Below are 19,856 nucleotides of genomic sequence, written 5' to 3'. Positions count from 1 at the left end.
AAACTGCAGTGTAGGTCACAGACATGGCTCAGATCTGACACGGCTATGGCTGTGGCGTAGGCCGCCAGCTACAGCTCCAATTTGAGGCCCAGGCTGGGAACCTCCACATGCCAAGGGTGGGGTCCTAAAAAGCAAAAAAAAAAAAAAAAAAAAAAAGATAAATGATGTTAATATTACATACCCTTCCTATGTGGTGAAAATGGTACTTTACCTCCCAAATACCCAAAACTCACCTAAACATGAGAAAAACATTAGACAAATTCCAAAAGAGGGACATTATGCAAAATACTTGACCTGCACTTCTCAACAGGGTCGAGGCCATCAAGAAGAAGGAAAATCTGAGAAACCATGATAGCCAAGAGGAACCTGAGGAGACATGGCAGCTACTGGTTAATGTGGTGTCCAGGGTGGGATCCTGCAAAGCAGGAGCAAATTAGATAGAAATTAAGATGTTCTGGTGTCATTACTGCAGCAGCTCAGGTTGCTGCTGTGGTGCAGGTTCAACCTCTGTCTGGAAAACTTCCACACACAGAGTGTGGGAAAAAAATATTAAGGAGATGTTAAAAATAGGGGAATCTGGGTGTAGGTAGGTGGGAACTCTCTTTAGTATCTTCACAATTTTTCTATAAATCTAAAACTATTCTAAAAAATAAAGTTTAAAAAAAGTTTAAATAATGGATAAGCAATGAGATCCTGCTGTATAGCACTGGGAACTACATCTAGTCACTTGTGATGGAGCATGATAATGTGAGAAAAAAGAACGTATATATGTATGTGTGACTGGGTCACCTTGCTGTACAGTAAAAAATTGACAGAACACTGTAAACCAGCTATAATGGAAAAAATTAAAATCATTATTTTAAAAAAATGGTTTACTGCCTTTACCCCCCCTTCCCCATGCACCCATCCCACCCAAAGACAAGCTTAGAGTACCTAAAGGTGAGGCCAGCTGCTGAGGGACAGGAATTATGTTTAACCTTCATATAAAGGAGAGGGCCGGACCTCCTTCTCTCTACACTCTGAAGCTACTAGATGTATATTTTCATCTTGTACTTAATAGATAAAATTTTCCTTGTACCTATGCTCAGTATTATAAATTCCCCAAGGACACATCCCCTGTTTTCCAGTGATAAAGTAGAATATCACCCCTTTATCAGTGGAGTGCCTATCTTGAAGGGAAGATCGGAGTTCCCGTCGTGGTGCAGTGGTTAACAAATCCGACTAGGAACCATGAGGTTGCGGGTTCAATCCCTGCCCTTGCTCAGTGGGTTAACCATCCGGCGTTGCTGTGAGTTGTGGTGTAGGTTGCAGATGCGGCTCGGATCCCGAGTTGCTGTGGCTCTGGTGTAGGCCGGTGGCTACAGCTCCGATTAGACCCCTAGCCTGGGAACCTCCATATGCCACGGAAGCGGCCCAAGAAATGGCAAAAAAGACAAAAAAAAAAGAAAGGAAGATCCCTGCAGAACAACTTAAGCTGATGTGACTGCCTCCTCCAGGGGAGGCAACATCTTGAGCTTGGCACCTCTGGCTTGTCCCTCATTGATACATCACTTCACAAGGAACCAGGAGAACCTCCCCCGAGCCACCCCCAGATCTGACCCCGAACATTGGCAAGCTTCTACAAACCAAATCAGAAGTTATTTTTCTTGTCATCCCCTAGCATCATGTCAAGTTGGAAGCCTCATCCTTTCAATTAATAAGGCAAGAGCTGAGGTCCAGAATGATGCTGTAAATGTGCTGGACACAAAAGCTAATTGAGAGAGACCCAAACATTCAGAGGATTAGAATGTAAAGCTGAAATGATCCGTTGGAAAACAGAGTTGCCCCTAGAATGGAATATGCCAGCGAAATTACAGAAGCACTGGATGAATAGTGTCAAAATTTTTTTTTAAAAAATAAAAAGAATGAAGGGATGTACCCTAGTTAAAAATAGGATGTAGGGTTATCAATTTTGATTTGTTGAAATCACTTTGAACACAATCACTTATGTCACAAGAATGAGTTTCTCATCTTTGACAAAGAAGAAAAGGTAAGCATCACAACAAGCCATGTTAAAATAGTTTGTATAGTGCAAGGAATGTCCAATGAAGAACTAGTCTCAGTCTTTGGGGTCTTGTAAGATTGATATATTTCAAAAAGATGCATGACCATCAAAGCAAAGCAACTACATTTGGTCAGAAATGGTGAAGATGCAGTTTTACCTCATTTTTCTCTGTCAACCTGAAACCCCATAACTATTCTCAAACGGAGAAAAAGGCAGACTCAACAAGGTGTCAGATAAGTTAACAGTAACAAAAATACACACAAAAAATGCTAACAACTTTATAGGCAGTATTTACTATATGCCTAGCCATGTTCTAAAGATATTACATATACTATTTCACTTTTTCCTTGAGCTGTATGCAATAGGTTTTATTAATATTCCCATTTTACAAATAAAGAATTAATGCACAGAGAGATTAGGTCGCTTGTCCAAGGTCACACAGAAGAGGTGAATTGAGAAATGAACCAAAAGAGTCTGGTTTTCTTACGTCAAATTCCATTTGATAGTCACCACAGACTACTTTACATTCTTACCTATTCCTTTAAAGCATATTAGTCTTACCTTCCCTAATTATACGACATGTTCTTTAAAAGCAAGGAGCCTATTTTATAGATTTTTTTTTTTTTTTGGGTATTCCCTATGTTTTCTACACTATTTTGTATACTTTATACCTTATGTTGACAGGATAACCAGACAGGTCTTCTTCTTCTTCTTTTTTTTTTTTTTTTTGGTTTGCTTTTTAGGGCTGCACCTGTGACATACGGAAGCTCCCAGGCTAGGGGTTGAACCGAAGCTACAGCTGCCAGCCTACACCACAGCTCACAGCAACGCCGGATCCTTAACCCATTGAGCGAGGCCAGGGATCAAACCTGCACCCTCATGGCTCCTGGTTGGGTTTGTTAACCACTGAGCCACGAAGGGAACTCCCAGACAGGTCTTTTTTAAGAACATGGTGAGGCAGGATTCTCAAACAATGTGTACATATATCTATAGTTTCTATAGGACTTAACTTTCTGGAAATAAATTAGACAACTCTGGAATTCTAATAACAAAAACTGTAAGATGGTGGCCCAGAAGAATTAATGCAGTTCTCAAAACTATGCAACTTATTAGTAAGAGCCACAAACTATGGGCCATGTGACCTAGCATGCTATATGAATCAACTCAAAGAAACTGTAGTTTGTAAATAGAAACACCCAACAGAGGTAACTGAGGTGCAGCCATACATAACTGTGTTCTTTTATTTATTTATTTATTTTATTTATTTATTTATTTTTTGTCTTTTTGCCACTTCCCTGGCCCGAGGCATATGGAGGTTCTCAGGCTAGGGGTCGAATCAGAGCTGTAGCCACCTGCCTATGCCACAGCCACAGCAACGTGGGGATCCGAGCCACGTCTGCAACCTACACCACAGCTCACGGCAATGCCGGATCCCTAACCCACTGAGCAAGGCCAGGGATTGAACCTACAAGCTCATGGTTCCTAGGCAGATTCGTCAACCACTGAGCCACCACGGGAACTCCAATAGCTGTGTTCTTTTAGATGAACACTGAGTCTCAATTTACTCTTTTCTTTTTTTTTTTTTTTTTTTTTTGTCTTTTCTAGGGCCGCACCTGCGGCACATGGAGGTTCCCAGGGTAGGGGTCCAATTGGAGCTACAGCTGCTGGCCTACACCACAGCCACAGCAATGTAGGATCTGAGCTATGTCTGCGACCTACACCACAGCTCATGGTAGCACTGGATCCTTAACCCACTGAGCGAGGCCAGGGATCGCACCCGAAACCTCATGGTTCCTAGTCAGATTCGTTAACCACTGAGCCACGACAGGAACTCCAAATTTACTCATCTTTAAAATGGAAACAATAAAAAACTATACCTTCTTCCCTCTCAGGTTGGTTTTAACAATCAAGTTCTATGAGGCTGTGAAAGCCCTTCTTAACCAGAAAAGCACCAGATAAATGTAAAGTATTTCTAAAATATAACAAGCAGCACGCAGGTATAAACATGGGAGTATTCAAAGAAATTGACTTTTATTAGCAGTCAGCTTGGAAAAACATGGATTTTCAGGTCAAAAAGACTTGGATTCAAATCTCCATCCTGCTATTTACTACCTGAGGGATCTTGGGCAAGATGCTTAAATATTTCTGAGTCCTAGAGTTCCTGTGTGGGTCAGAGGGTTAAGAACCTGATATAGTCTCTGTGAGGATGTGGGTTTGATACCTGGCCTCGCTCAGTGGATTAAGGATCTCGCCTTGCTGCAAGCTGTAGAGTAGGCCAGCAGCTGCCGCTCAGAGCCACCCCTGGACCCCTGGCCTGGGAACTTCCATATCCTACAGGTACCACCATAAAAAGAAAAAAGATATTTCTTAGCCTCAATCTTTTCAATTATAAAATCAAGAAAACAATACCTACCTCACAGAAGATGACACATAAGAAGCACCTGGTTCAACAGAGATCACAACAAATTTTATTCTGTGACCTCATACTGATAATATTAGTTATTTTACTCAAAATACATCAGAGAAATTATATTTGTCCTTCCACAGTTATCTTCATGACCTTGGGGTAGGAAAAGCATTCTTAACCAAGGGGCACAGTGAGAGGTGGAGGGATATTAACTAAAAGAAGACGATTCATAAACACACCTACGATAAAATTAAGAATTTCCACATCAAAAGAAACCATAAAAATTTTTAAAAAAATAAACCACAGACTGGGAGATTTTGGACCACATGCAACCAACAAAAGCTGAGAGTCTTGTGCAAATAAAGAACTCCAACAAATCCATTAAAAATGATAAGCAGAACATATGATGATATAGTAATACAATGAAAAGAAATTACAGCGGCATGTAACAAGATAGATCCATTTTACAAATTTAATATCAAGTGAAAAAAAGCATGACACTAAAGAATATATCCAGGATGGTTCAACTTATATGAAGTTGTAAAATAGATAAAACCAAATAATATATAGAGATGCACATATGTCTGCAGGCGCATAAAGGTAAAACTGGATAGATGAAACTGTGCAGAAAAGCAAGGGAAAAAAAGTGGTTCCCTCAAAGGGAAGCACAAGGCCATGATGAAAGGGATTGACATTTGCTTCTGGGAAATGATAATATTCTATTTCTCAACTTGGGTCCCGGTAACAAGGGTTTCACTTTATAATTTACAGGTTTTATACACTCTTCTGAATGTACATTGCAAAATAAATAAACGCATTTCCACAACCACACCTAAATGCAGCAGGAAGAGAAGGTGCTCCCAGATTCCCTGAAGTCCACGAACCCTAAGTTTATGGTGTCAAGCTATGTGAGATCAAAGAAAAAGAAAATCTTTAGATTGTGAAGTGGAGGCAGAAGGAGGGAGCAGATGAGAACAGAAAAGGTGAAAGATTAGGAACACCTTCAAAAGAAGGAAATTTAAGCCTCTGGGTCAGTTCGTACTCTCTCACTTGGAGACAGAAATGGAGCACAAACACAACTAACAGATGCCCAAGCTTGGTAAGGAATGCGATGGAGTCTGAAAACCAAGGGAACCACTGAGAAGGAGGAGCACAGCTTGCAAAGAAATGTAAACAATTAAATAATGTATCTCAAAAGAAAGTGGACCAATAAGGGCAAGTTTAACCCTCCACCTACTCCACACTACCTCTGGCTCTCAGCCCTTCATAGAGACAGGGTATATGCAATGGTTAGAAATTGCAAGCACCAATCTCTGAGTGCAAAGTGCACTAGGTCATGTCTCAGCAAAATATTATCACGGAACATAGAAAAGCTCTGCTAGCCTTGGGAAACTAAGGAACTGGTAAAAAAAAAAAAAAAAAAAAAAAAAAAGTCACAAAAGGCCATTTCCACCAACCTTGTAATAAATACACATATTGCAACTAAATTATAAACATATATCTGGATCATGTCTAGTCTGACCTCAGGCACAGTTCTTCACAGTACAGTAAGCGAAACTTTTTGCTGGAGGGAAATAGAGGAGTCCAAGGTATATTTAAATCAGTGACTATACAAAGAGGATATTACGGAGGAACATCTTTGTATTTTCATTGTACTATTAAAACAATTATTTACTCATATCCAGCAAGTACCCATTATTTCATTAGGTCTGGGTTAATACTGAACAAAACTAACAATTAGCTTCAAAATGGTGGTTGTTTTTGTGGACAGTCAAATGCCTTCTTTTGTTGGAAAGAGTAATGGGCAAAAGGAATTATTTTTTTAAGGCTCCAAAATCCTACCAGAGGCATCAAATTGACTATCTCTTCGAAGATGTTCCACTCAAACTCTTTCCTTTCATCCCATCTTCTACCCTTGATTTCTACCCATTATCTTCTTTCAGTTCTACAACTTTCTCTTAGGTTAAGGGATCCACATAGAAAAGTTTCTCCATGGCTTATTGGAACCTTTGCTATATTCCCCTTTAAAAGAGGCGGTAATGAACGTTCACATCTGAATCTTTCTCACATCTCTATCTCCCTTTCGTTGTCATCTCTCTCAGCTTGTTCTTCCCTCTTGTTTTCAGATAACTGGCTGATCCAGTTGGAACCAAAACCCAAAGAATTTCCTCTCTATTGTGTCTAACTGAAAAGCCGCCCCGGAAAAAGGGAAGGGGTGTGGATGTGAGCTAATTCACTCTTCCATTTATGTGCCAAACTATTGATCCGTGCCGCTTCTGTGCACCCCCCAAACACAAGATCATAAAAGTAGTTATAGGTCCAGAAATGATTCTCAGCCTAAATGAACCCCCTTTTGGGATGCTATCTATATTGGGGGGGGGGGGGGGAGCGGGCTCACAAAACAACTCTAAAGCAAGTCCTGTAGAAAACTGGTGAGCTCCGGCGATTAAGGGTTAGGTGGACTGTCACAGGTCCAAAGTTCAAGAGGCACCGAAACCCGACTGGACTAAACACGTGGTTCGACCCAGCTGCGACAGCGCAGGGAAACCGATCGGGAGGGGGCATTCTCCAGCGAGACGGCCGAAGCCAGAGCCTTCGTCCTCTGACTCATCCGGAGATAAGTAACCACAGGGGCCGCAAGTTCCAAGCCAGCCGCTCCTGGATTTGGTTTGCAAGGGAAAATGTGTAGTTTCGGCTGCAGGGTCACTCACAGGTCGGAATTTCCTCGGGTTCGGCACGAAAGCAAGGATGGGGATGGAAAAGCCATTCTCCCTCCCGCTCGCCTCCAAGAGTTAAAGGTGCCGGTCCCCTCGGGGCGGGTGGGGGAGCTGACGGTGTCCGGGGCAGGACCCGCGCGGCCCCCCGACCCCCCGGGTTCCCCTGGCGCTGCCCACGCCCCTCACCTGCGGCCGAGTGGCCCGAGAGCGCACGGCCCCGGGCGCGGCGCGGGCCCCCGAGCTCGCGGCGCTCGCGCAGCTCCTCGTCCTCGTCCTCCCGCCGCCGGCCCTCAGCCATCGGCGAGCTGCGGGCCCCGCGCGCCGTCCGCCAGCTCCCGGCGTCCCGCGCCAGCAGCCTCCCGACCTGGGAGGCGGCCCAGGAGAGGAGGAGGCGGAGGCGGCGGCGGAAGCGGTTACCTCCGCGGCTCCACCTGCAGCCCGCGGGAGCGGCCGGGCGCTGGCCGGGCCGGTTACCCCGCCTCCTGGCGCGCACCGGCGGCCTCCTTCTCCCGGCGCTAGCTCTCCCACTCGCTTCCCCCTTCCTCTCTCCCTTCCCCGCCCGACAGAGCTGGAGCCGCGATCGGGCGGGTTCTGGCCGGGCCTCGCCTCCTCGGGGAGGGGTTACTGGCCGCCGAGGCCGCCCCACCGCCCCACGCGCTGGAACCACCCGCGCCGCCAAAACAAACGTGTGCAAAATAAATAAACGGGATAGGAAGGGGGCAGAGAGGAGGTGGCCTGGCCTCTTCCTGCCCTTTCACAATATTCCGGTGTCAACAGGAAACCCATTTGCTTGACACTTAAACAAAAGGAGGAGGAGAAACCGGCCCCGCAGCCGGGCTCGGGGAGATGGGGCCGCTGGAGCCTCTGAACTTGGGAACAAACTTCGCTGGCGCCTCTACGTTGCACGTATACCTTTCCCTCTCGTTTTGCCCTTTTAAATCAGAGCATTTGGGCGAAGCACAGAGAATTTTTAGGGCAGTGAAACTACTCTGTATCATACTGTAGTGGTGGCTACATGCCCTTATACATTTGTTCAAACCTATAGAATGTACAAGAAGAAAAGTGAACCCTAATGAGAAAGACAGACTTGCAGTGGTTGTGATGTGTCAGACTAATTCCATCAATTATAACAAATGTACCACTCTGCGGGGCATGTTGATAGTGGGAGAGGCTGTACGTGCGTGGGGGCCAAAGAGTCGTGGAAAAATCTCGGTCTTCAGCTCAGTTTTGCTGTGAACCTGAAATTACCCCCAAATATAAAGTCTAATTTAATTTTTTTTTTTTTTAAGGAGTTCCCATCGTGGCGCAATGGTTAACGAATCCGACTAGGAACCATGAGGTTGCAGGTTCGATCCCTGGCCTTGCTCAGTGGGTTAACGATCTGGCGTTGCTGTGAGCTGTGGTGTAGGTTGCAGACGCGGCTCGGAGGCTCAGATCCTGCGTTGCTCTGGCTTAGGCTGGCAGCTACAGCTCGGATTAGATCCCTAGCCAGGGAACCTCCATATGCCGCGGGAGGTGCCCAAGAAATGGCAAAAAGACACACACACACACAAATATATATATACATATATATATACACACATATACACACACACATATATATACATATATACATATATACACACACACATATATATACATATACACACACACATATATATACATATATATATTTTTTTTAATCGGGCCTCGCCGTATTCTAGTTAACTTAGGGTTAGAAATGGCCACCATCCCTAGAAGATGTATTTAAGAGCCAGGTAACATTGTTTGCAAAGAGGCAATTTAGTGAAGTGACAGAGCAGTTGTTCTGGAGTCAGAAGCTGTCATTTGAAGCGCTTAGCTAAAGCTGAAAAGAATGGGGTAAGAAAGTTTATTATGGGAGTTCCTGTCATGGCGCAGCGGAAACAGTCCGACTGGGAACCACTTGCAGGTTTGATTCCTGGCCTTGCTCAATGGGTTAAGGATCTGGCATTGCTGTGAGCTGCGGTGTAGGGTGGCAGCTGCAGCTCTGATTCGACCCCTAGCCTGGGAGCCTTCATACACCACAAGTGTGGCACCAAAAAAAAAAAAAATTGTTATATATGTTTGAATAGTACACATATTGGGTTCAGTACGTGCACATACACACTTTTATACAGATAGAGGCAGATTCTAAAAATCTCAGAAAAAGGTGCAAACAGCAGGCAGAGACATTGCCTGGACATGAAGCCATGGGAACCTCCCAGGTGGAATGAAGAGGCCTTTATCTTCAGCTTCTTGGTCTATTTTTGAGAGCCTGTGAGGGCTCCTCATGTTCAGCATGTAAGAGAAAAAGAGAGGGAGAAAGGGGTCACTGAAAATAGAATCACCAACCACACCTGAGCACTGTCTCTTTACTTTTTTAGTAGTAATGGTTGCTGCCAAAGAAAAATCTTTCTTATCTGCTTTTGGGCAGATAAGAACCACAATTGATTTTGTGGAATTGAGGTCAAATCACAAGTGTAAACGTTATTATTCCTGCATAAGCTGTCAAATAGGTAGACATATGAAAAACTCGACATTAAGCTAGAAAGAAGAAAAGGTTCTAGACCTTTAGGGTTGTTTTAAGTCTTTGATTAACTTTAAGAGAAAGCATATTTGTCACTTAACCTTAGAGGATTAAGAATCAATTGGAACCCCAACCCAGACAGCAGCACAACCTCCCAAAGCTGTTGGGGTTGATCTCCACTGTTCAGATTCCTAGTTTGCAAAGGGCTGAAAGTGTTCAGGCTTTCCCATTCAAGCAGCACTTTAGGAACCCACACTCTTCTTTCGAGGTTTGGCTCAAGCCCACTTTCCATTCAACAAAATTTGTGTAACCATTGTATGAGAAATACTAAATGCTGTGGGGAGATTCAAAAAAAGGAAAGAAATACTTACCCTGGAAACCTAAGGTAGGTGCTTTTGACATAGCATTTCTCTCTCTCTCTCTCTCTCTCTCTTTTTTTTTTTTTTTTTTTGGCTGCACCCATGGCTTGCAAATCAAACCTGTGCCACAGCAGTGACAACGCCAGATTCTTAATCTGCTGTGTCAGTTTTCTCATTTTAAATGAACAAAACCCATTTCCTGACCTCCAGTGACAGAGGAGGATCTATCCAGTTTACCACAAAACAAGGCAAACTTTGGTATAATAAAGATACAGTTTTAGACAAGGGTGCCAAGATAATTCAATGGAGAAAGAATTGTCTTTATAAGTGGATAATCACATGCAAAAGAGAGAGTGTGCATTCCTACTTTATACCATATTCAAATTAACTCAAAATGGATGACAAATCTAAATGTAAGAGTTAGAACTATAATGCTCTTCAAAGAAAACTTCAAAGTTAAATTTAAAAGATTTAATCCTTAAATAGGATTAAACTGTAGTGACCTTGCATTAGGCAATAGCTTCTTAGATCGGCACCAAAGTATACAACCGACAAAAGAAAAAATAAATTGGACCTTGCCAAAATTAAACACTTTCTTGCTTTCTAGGACATTATCAAGAAAGTCAAAAGACACCCCTCAAAATACAAGAAATATTTGTAAATCATATATCAGACTTGTCTTCTGAATATATAAAGAACTCCCAACTCAACAATAAAAAAAAAGAAAGCCCAATTTTTAAAAGGATATTTCCAAAGAAGATATATAAATGGCCAATATGAACAGGAAAAGATGTTCAACATGATTAGTCAACAGGAGCAAGTAAATTAAAATCTCAATGAGGTACCACTTGACACATAACAGGATAGCTAAGATTTAAAAAGATGGATGATATTAAGTGTTGATAAGGATATGGAGAAATTTCAGCCCTCATACATGGTTGGTAGGAATGTAAAATGGCACAGCCACTTTGGAAAACTGTCCTCCAAAAGGTAAATATAGAGTTACCATATAATGCAGGAGTTATAGGTATATACTTAGGGAAATGAAAAACAAGTCCACACTAAAACTTGTACACGAATGCTCACAGTGACATTATTTATAACAGGCAAAAAGTAGATATAGCCAAATACTCATCAGTTGGTAAATGGATAATAAAATGTGGTATCGCCATATAATGAAATATTATTTTGCCATAAAAATGAAGTAAAAATATGCGACAACATGAATGAAACTTGAAGACATTACACTAAATGTATTTTTCATTTTTTAATTAAAGTACAGTTGATTTACTGTGTTGTGCCAGTTTCGGAAAGGTGACTCAGTCATACATAGATATACATTCTTTTTTTAATATATTATTTTCCTTCATGGTATAGCCCAGGAGATTGGATATAGTTCCTTGAATGCTTATTAGAATGCTTATCCATTCTAAATGTAATAGTTTGCATCTACTAACCCCAAACTCCCAGTCCATCCCACTCCCTCCCCTCTTCCCCTTGGCAACCACAAGTCTGTTCTCTGTGTCTGTGAGTCCGTTTCTATTTTGTAGATAGTTTCATTTGTGCTACATTTTAGATTCCACATATAAGTGATATCATATGGTACTTGTCTTTCTCTCTCTGACTTACTTCACTTACACACTGTTTTAAAAAACCAGAGATATATGGCCTGTTTATATGAAATGTCCAGAATAGGTTAGTCCATGGAGACAGGAAGGAGCCTAGGGCCTGCCAGGGGCAGAGGAGAATGGGGAGGCACCATTAATAGATAAAATAGTACAAAAGCAGATAGTGGCGATGGTTACACAACTCTAAAGGATGAATTTTATAGTATGTAATTATCTTATCAATAAAGCTGTTATTTTTTTTTTTTTTAAGGCATAACCCATTTACTGTGAAAGCAAGAAAACAAGGACTACACTGTGAAGCCATCATACTGAACTAGAGAAACCAGTAGAAGTTACAGGCAATACGAGTTTATCATATGAAAGAAAAGGAAAGGCATGACCAACTGGCAACTAAATAAACATGTCAAAACACCCTGCCCACCCCAGTGACACAGCAAGAGCCAAACCCAGAGAAGGAAAATGTTTATAAAAACCCACAGACAAAGAATAGAATAAGACTGGTCCTCAAAGCTTCAAGGTATTAAGAAAAATTTGTGTAAGCGATATTGAGAAATAGTTCCCATTACAAAGGAAAATGTTCTTTGCTTCTCACTTTGGACATATGGGCTGAAACAAAATGGTATGAGAACAGAACACTACAGAAAATAAGAATATACTATATAAATCCATATGTAGTACAGTACTTGGCAAATAGAAGGCACAATAAATATTTATTTAATGACTAAATGAATAGACTTCCCACCTTTTTTCCCCATGCTATGTCCTCGGAAGGCATGAGTCTCAAGTCCTTTAACTTAAGTAAAAAGTAACTTCCTGGAATTAAAAATTTATGGCTGAAGACCTCAACAAAGAAAAAGAAGAGTGGCAGGGGTGGACAGTGAAATTTTATTTATTTATTTTATTTTTTACTTATTTATTTTTTTTGTCTTTTTGCCATTTCTAGGGCCGCACCCTCGGCATATGTAGGTTCCCAGGCTAGGGGTGTAATCAGAGCTGTAGCTACCGGCCTACCCCAGGGCCACAGCAACACGGGATCCGAGCCTTGTCTGCAACCTACACCGCAGCTCACGGCATTGCCGGATCCTTAACCCACTGAGCAAGGCCAGGGATCGAACCCGCAACCTCATGGTTCCTAATTGGATTAACCACTGAGCCAGGACGGGAACTCCCTGGACAATGAATTTTAGAAGTATGTCTTCATAGTTTTGTTTCTTAAAATATCTGAACCAAATATGATAGACTTTTAAGATTTGTTAAAGTAGAATGGTGGGTTCATGTCTATTATCTTATCCTCCATGTTGTTTAGGTACTTTTAAATTTTGGTTATTAAAAAAAAAAAAAAGAAGAAGAAGAATTTAGGAGGCCCCAGATGGTGCAGTAGGTTAAGAATCCGGCAGTGTCACTGCCATGGCACAGATTTGATCTCTGGCCCCAGAACTTCCACATGCTGCAGACAGTGTCAAAAAAAACCAAAAAGTATGGTATAAGAAACTGAGATAATTATCATTCACTGTCTGTGTAGTGAACTTCACTCCAGGGAATTGTCCCTCTGGTGGATAGCTTGTAAGAATGTCCCCATTTCTTTCTCTCTCCCTCTACCTACACTTTAGATGTGACTTTGTATCTCCTCCAACAAGAAGTATTTCCCTACCCCAGAAAGTGGGCTGGCTTTGCAATTTGCTTCGGCCTGTAGACTGTGGCAGAAGTGATAGTGTGGGCTCCAAGTCTGGACCTCAAGAGGATTTGCTCACTTCTTTCTGCTGCTCCTATCGGAAGCCTTAGATCACCATGTGTGCAAACCAAGATGAGCCCACCAGGGAACGAGACGTCTGGGAAGGGGGGACCAGGTGTCCCAGTCAAGACTCAGAGCCAGCCAATCCCCCAACGTGTGCGAGGACCCAGTCACAATCGTCAGAGCAGCTGACCAACAGCTGACTGGAGACACACAAGTGACCTAGACAAGACCAAAACTGCTGCCCAGCTGCCCTCAGAACTCATAAGCAGTAAGAAATGCTTCATGATTTATGTCACTTGTGTTTTGCAGCAGGTATTGGTTTTGGACACCCTGGGAATCTGTTGCCAGAATAGAGTTAGATGGGCAAAAAAATGTATTAGAGCATCACACCTGTAAAAAGAAGAGGGAAGAAATAGTGGTCAAGGGGAACTGTCATGCCACGATGCAGAGCTGACAAAACCCCAGCTGGCCCGTTGGTGTAAATGGGCCTTGAATCACCACCTTGCTCAATCGTTGGCTCGGGCTGCTTGGAATTGGGCAGACCCTGAAGGAGCTGCTAACTAGAGGCTGTGGGCTTACCACATTCTTTGTACCTGGGCGGCAAGAACTGTTTTGAAGGGAGCGGCGCATATCTGCGTCAGCCATGGTCTAGCCCTTGTAAATCCTTGCATCAGGCAAATCCTTCTCTGCATATGCCCAGCTCTGGTTACCGTCCATCACTGCAGTTGGTGCTGGGCCGACAAGGACCCATAGCCTCCCTTCTCCACCATCCATTCTAAACTCCCCTTGCCCTCAGCTACCACCTCTGCTGGTCTGGTGGCTTAGCCAGTGATATGACCCAAACTTTCATCATTGAGGTATCTTAGCCCCTAGTAATCCTAGCCTTCTCAGGTCAGAGTTGCTCCACTTGTCTGTTCACGGTTACAGTGGATCAAAGGAGCACCAAGAACAAAGGAGTGCTCACACAGATCCTCTGAGTTCCGCAGATATGCCTCCCTGTTCCTCTTGTGTGAAATCAGCCTTACCTCCCACTGTTGATCAGAGGCAACCCATCTTCTTATCTGCTGGTCCCTGGCCACAAGGAGCTCAAGGTGCCCAGATGGCAGCCATAGTTTGTAATTCAACTGGACCTTCGCTGTGTCCTCTGGTGAGATCATGCTCCTATTAACAACCAGAAGCTCTAATGATTGAGGTGCAGCTCCAACTCAACCCCTAGCCCTGGGAACTTCCATATGCTGCAAGCATGGCCATAAAAAGACAGACAAACAAAAAACATCTTCACAAAGCATTGCCTCCAACTTTGTACTTCAGCAAGAATACACACACACACACACACATATATATAGCAAGAATATATATATATATATGAAACTAGAGGTAAGAATCATAATATATAATAGATTTTTAAAATAAGCAGTATTTCATCCATCAAAAACAAATCCATAAAGCGTATGAGCATAAAATCTAAACCTCTCAAAGTCACATTCACAGACCAAGCGATTATTATTAGTCCCTCTCTTCAAATAAAAATGAAGCCTATATCACAAAATCAAGATCAGGGCTCTCAGGAGCTGTAGTTTCAGGTTCAAAATATAATAAAATACATGGAAGTGTCAAAAATGAGAGTTCATTTCCTGACAGAGGAACATTTTTATTCGAACTCTTGACACGTCTGAAAAAGAAAAATGTTAGCGGTTTATAGACGATGACCTAGCACTTCTAATGTTCTTTGGCCAGGTCAAGCTTTAATGGTTTTCCTCTGCCACTTCTTTCTTTCTGTCCACTTTTCAACTTTTCAAAAATGTTCCTTTTCACTCCTCTTTCCATGTTTCTTTCGGTTTGTCTCTACTTCATTCACTTTTTTTCTCCTTGGCACTCCCTTTGGTTTTCTTAGCTGCTGGGTGCCTTGGTTTCCTCATCTGTAAAATAGGGATGACAATAATAATAATAACTATTGCACAAGGGTGATGGGAAGATTAAAATGAGTTACTATAAGGTTGTTGAGGCTTCTCTAACAAAGGACCACAAACTAAAACAACAGAAATGTATGGTCTCACAGACCTGGAGGCTGGAAGTCCAAGATCAATGTGTTGGGAGGGTCAGACTCCCTCTGGCCTCTCTAGGAAAGGCTCTGTTCCAGGCTTCTCTCCTTATTGCAGATGGTTCCTTGGCTTGTGCCACATAACTCCAGCCTTCACATGGCATTCTCCCTGTGTGTATGTCCCCTGCCCAAATTTCCCCTTTTTATAAGGACACTAATCATATTGGATTAGAGGCTCACCCTACTCCAGTGTGACCTGATCTTAACTAACTCCATCTGGAGCTCTCCTGGTGCTAAGTAAGGTCACATGCTGAGATACAGGGACCTTAACATAGCAATTGGGGGCAGAGGACATAATTCAACCCATAATGATAGGGATAGAGTAGGCACAGGTAGTTGTAGAAGTCCCAGTAGGAGATCATAGATAAAGAGGGAAACCTGGGAGATGTTGGGAGACCACTAAAACCATCAGAACAAGGCAGGCTTGTTAACTAGTGGAGGTGCGAGAATTGCCTCAGATCACTGGGTGGGGGATGGGATGAGGCCTGCACTTAGATGCAGACCAAGGGCAAGTGTTTGAAGACTGCCCTTCAGCTGATTTGAATACACACCTTACTGGATACTAAGGAGGAGCTACTACTCCCAGAAAGAAAGAGGCGGGCCTTTCCAACCTCCACTCCCCTTGGAGAATAAAACTGGGGCCCACCAGATCCTCTGGCAGAGCTTTCTTGCCTGTCTGCTTGCACCTCTTACAAGTGTCCTATCCTAATAAATCTGTTTCTTGCCTATCACTTCGTCTCTTGCTGAATTTCTTCTGCCTGGTGGCATAAAGAACCTGAGCCTTGGTTGAGTCCAGACACAGGGTGAGTAACTTGAATTTAAAACCGTGGGTTCAAGTCCCAATCTGGGTTTAGGCTGGGTTTAAGTCCCGGCACATGGGTTCAAGCCCCAATCTGAGTTCAGGTGGTTAGTGCTGTCAGTTTCAACAACACAAATGTAAAGCACACAGAAAAATTCCTGACACATAAAAAGCACCATGTTAACACTTGCTATTACTGATTGCATGCTGTGTGTGGAGTACTGTGATAGGTACTAAGGCTGTAACTGTGAATCAGGTGCAGGTCTGTGCCTCAAGGAGCTCACAGTGTGATAGGATCTGTGGTAGAGGTGACATAGGAAGACTTGGTTTGCTTGCTCATGACTCAAGGCCGGGTGGGGGGAGTGAGAGGACATTCCTGAGACATAAGGGCTTTCAGTGCAAACGCCAAGAAAGTCTGAGTCAAACCAGGCTGAGTCATTCACCCTAAAGGTGAGTGAGATGGGAGGATACAGGATCAAAGAGGGAACAGAGGAGAGGCAGAGCCCTCTTCTTTCCCCCGGTGTCTGATATCTCCTGGTGTTTGGGGTCAGGAATAAAGACTACCTTCTCTAGTGTCCTCTGGCACTAGGCATGGCCATGTGACCAGATTCTGGCCAATGGGAAACAGTGTGTACAACATCAAAGAAATGTATTAAAGGGAAAGAACACAGCTCTCTTCACCCCTTTCCTTTCTTGACTAGAATTTGGATATAATGGCTGGAACTGGAGCAGCCATGTTTAACCACAGGTATTAAGGAACTAGAAGCCTGGACCCCTGATGATCATGGGGAAGGCATATACCTATCAGACTCATACATCTACACTTCATTTATGTCAGAAATAAACTTCCATTTTCTAAAGATGTGATTATTGAGGGTTTATGTCACAATGTAATTCCAACTGCTGCAGACATTAAACTTTGTCTTAAATAGTTATGAAAGGAGGTAAGAGGGAAGGAGAAGAAAGATCACAGGTAAGATCATAGGTTTGCAAGCAAAAGAGCCTAAAATAACTTCTGATGTCACAATAGAATGAACTAAATAATTGGGAAAAGATGTTTCTATTACAAAATACCTCTACAATTCTGCTCCCAGTTTTATCATGTGAGGGTTTTCCCCCCCACATCACCAAGCATTTCCCAGATATCACTTTGTGTCCTACAATTCAACTCAATTCTGATACTATCTACCTGGAAATGCATCTGATTGGAAATGCTCAACACCCTCATCCATACCCCACCCCCAGCTTGCTAGAGCAGCTCACAGAACTCAAAGATACATTTTACTTATTAGATTACTAGTTTATTACAAAAAGATACAGCTCAGGGGTAGCCAGATGGAAGAGATGCAGGGAGCAATGTTATAGGGAAGAGCGCCTCCATGCTCTCTCTGATGGTGTCACTCTCCCCAAATGTCCTTGTCTTCACCAACCTGGAAGGTCTCCAAACCCATTCCTTTTGGGTTCTTGTGGAGGCTTCATTGCATAGGCACAACTGATGAAATCACCAGCCATTGGTGATTGAGCCCAATCTCCTGGTCCTCTCCCCTCCCTGGAAATCAGGTGTGAAAGTCCTAACCCTCTACCCACAAGGTTGATTTCAGTGACAACCAGCCCCTATATTTTGATGGGGTCCAAAATATACCTCATTAACATAACAAAAGACACCTTAATCACTTTCATCACAGAAAGTTACCAAGATTTTAGGAGCTCTGTGCTAAATGTTGGATAAAGACCAAACATAGGAGTTCCCATCATGGCTCAACAGAAATGAATCTGACTAGTATCCATGAGGACTCAGGCTTGATGTCTGGCCTCACTCAGTGGGTCAAGGATCAGATGTTGCCATGAGCTGTGGTGTAGGTTGCAGACACAGACTGGATCTTCTGTGGCTGTGGCTGTGGCACAGGCTGAGGGCTACAGCTCCAATTTTACCCCTAGCCTGGGAACCTCCATACACCATGGGTGTGGCCCTGAAAAAAAAAAAGACAAAAAAACGCCCACAAAAAACTAAATACATATTTCCTATTATAAATCTCAATATCATTCCTTTTATAAATTAAGGGAACTCTCCAAGGGCTATAACCAGAGTGTTAATAATAGCTGACTGACACACATATGGTACTATTCTAAGTGTTTTAAATATCTTAACTCATTTAATCTTAACAATAACCCTTTGAGGTAGATACTCTATGTGTCCTTATTATCTAGGTAAGGAAGCTAAGTCACATAAAGATTATAGAAGATCTAATGACATCATCCAATAGATGTCCCTCCAGAATTCTAGAGTGGAAAAGAGAAAAGAATTGAGGAAAGGCAACACTTTAAAAGATAGTGACGGAAAATTATCCAGAATTAATAAAAATCATGTATCTTCAGATTAATGTTATACCAAATTCCAAGCATGTCTCTAAAACAATACCAATGTAAAAAATCATAGCTAACATTTATTAAGTACTTAAGAGTTAGGCACTATTCTAAGTCCATTACAAAAATATATCAGTTTGCCTTTCTAACAACCTCAGGAGATTGTTCTTACTATCTCACTTATTATCCCCAATTTGCAGAGAGGGAAACTGAGACACAGAGAGGTCAAGTAGCCCTCTTAATATCACAGATCCTGCAAATGGTGAAGTCAGGATTGAAACAGACAATTTGATTCCAAAGAATGTATTTTTCACATCACCCCATTGTGAAATCTTCTCTGGGGAAAGAGGTGAGTCTAGAATCTTTGAGTGGAATGCACGAGATGGCAGCAAAATGGAGGAACATTTCCAATGTCCAGAAGAGCTTGCTGTGATAATGGCAGGGCACTGTGTCCCATTGTCCAATATGGTAGATATGGGTAACACTGGCTATCGGACACTTGAAATGTGGCTGATGCAACGGAGAAAGTAAATTTTAAATATCGTGCAGTTTTACCTAATTAAAATTAAATTTTTTTTTGTCTTTTTGCTATTTCTTTGGGCTGCTCCCACAGCATATGGAGGGTCCCAGGCTAGGGGTCTAATCGGAGCTGTAGCCCCCAGCCTAAGCCAGAGCCACAGCAACGCAGGATCCGAACCACATCTGCGACCTACACCACAGCTCACGGCAACACCGGATCGTTAACCCACTGAGCAAGGGCAGGGACCGAACCCGCAACCTCATGGTTCCTAGTCGGATTCATTAACCACTGCACTACGACGGGAACTCCAATTAAAATTAAAATTTAAACACCCACCTGTGGCTAATGATTTCTATATTGCACAAATTAGGTTCAGAGATAATGAGAGATCCAACCTGAAGACAGGATAACTCATAAACCTCAGCCAGAAATGACTGAGTGACTCGACTTTAGCTGAGAAGGTAGTGAAGTTGTTTCATGAACAAGAGCTAGTCAAAATTACTCTTGAAGGAGTTCCCATCATAGCTCAGCAGAAATGAACCTAACTAGTATTCATGAGGACACAGGTTCGATCCCTGGCCTTACTCAGTGGGTTAAGGATCTGGCGTTGCTGTGAGCTGTGGTGTAGGTCACAGAAGCAGTTTGGATCTGGTTA

General features: G+C 42.7%; 2 protein-coding genes and 1 long non-coding RNA gene across 9 annotated transcripts in view; 1 reads left to right on the top strand and 2 right to left on the bottom strand.

Moving 5' to 3' along the window:
• The window catches only part of SH3D19 (SH3 domain containing 19), a 186,994-nt gene extending 179,233 nt beyond the window's left edge, over nucleotides 1-7,761 (bottom strand). For 6 of the 7 annotated variants that reach the window (XM_084972671.1, XM_084972689.1, XM_021100629.2 and 3 more), the window contains exon 1: nucleotides 7,355-7,761. Coding sequence is in view for 2 of the 7 variants with exons in the window: in XM_005666819.4 (XP_005666876.1) it covers nucleotides 7,355-7,466 (112 nt within the window). In the remaining 5 variants the exon portion in view is untranslated. The remainder of the gene's footprint in view (nucleotides 1-7,354) is intronic. The other variant, XM_084972674.1, reaches the window with a different exon arrangement.
• Nucleotides 1-19,856, bottom strand: part of GATB (glutamyl-tRNA amidotransferase subunit B) — a 685,553-nt gene that overhangs the window by 208,766 nt on the left and 456,931 nt on the right. The gene's annotated exons all lie outside the window — the stretch shown is intronic.
• Nucleotides 7,033-12,408, top strand: LOC102161916 (uncharacterized). Its single transcript, XR_304957.4, has 3 exons — nucleotides 7,033-7,164; nucleotides 8,458-8,514; nucleotides 11,933-12,408. It is a non-coding gene; the product is annotated as an uncharacterized LOC102161916 (long non-coding RNA).

The sequence above is a fragment of the Sus scrofa genome, chromosome 8 (genome assembly GCF_054392235.1).
Source record: "Sus scrofa isolate SSC_HxYL_T2T_F1_AM1 chromosome 8, Sscrofa_HxYL_maternal_Yorkshire_Landrace_v2.0, whole genome shotgun sequence".
Classification (NCBI taxonomy): Eukaryota; Metazoa; Chordata; class Mammalia; order Artiodactyla; family Suidae; genus Sus; species Sus scrofa.
The sequence above is the reverse complement of the archived record's forward strand: the minus strand, read 5'-3'. Positions and strand labels throughout refer to the sequence as shown.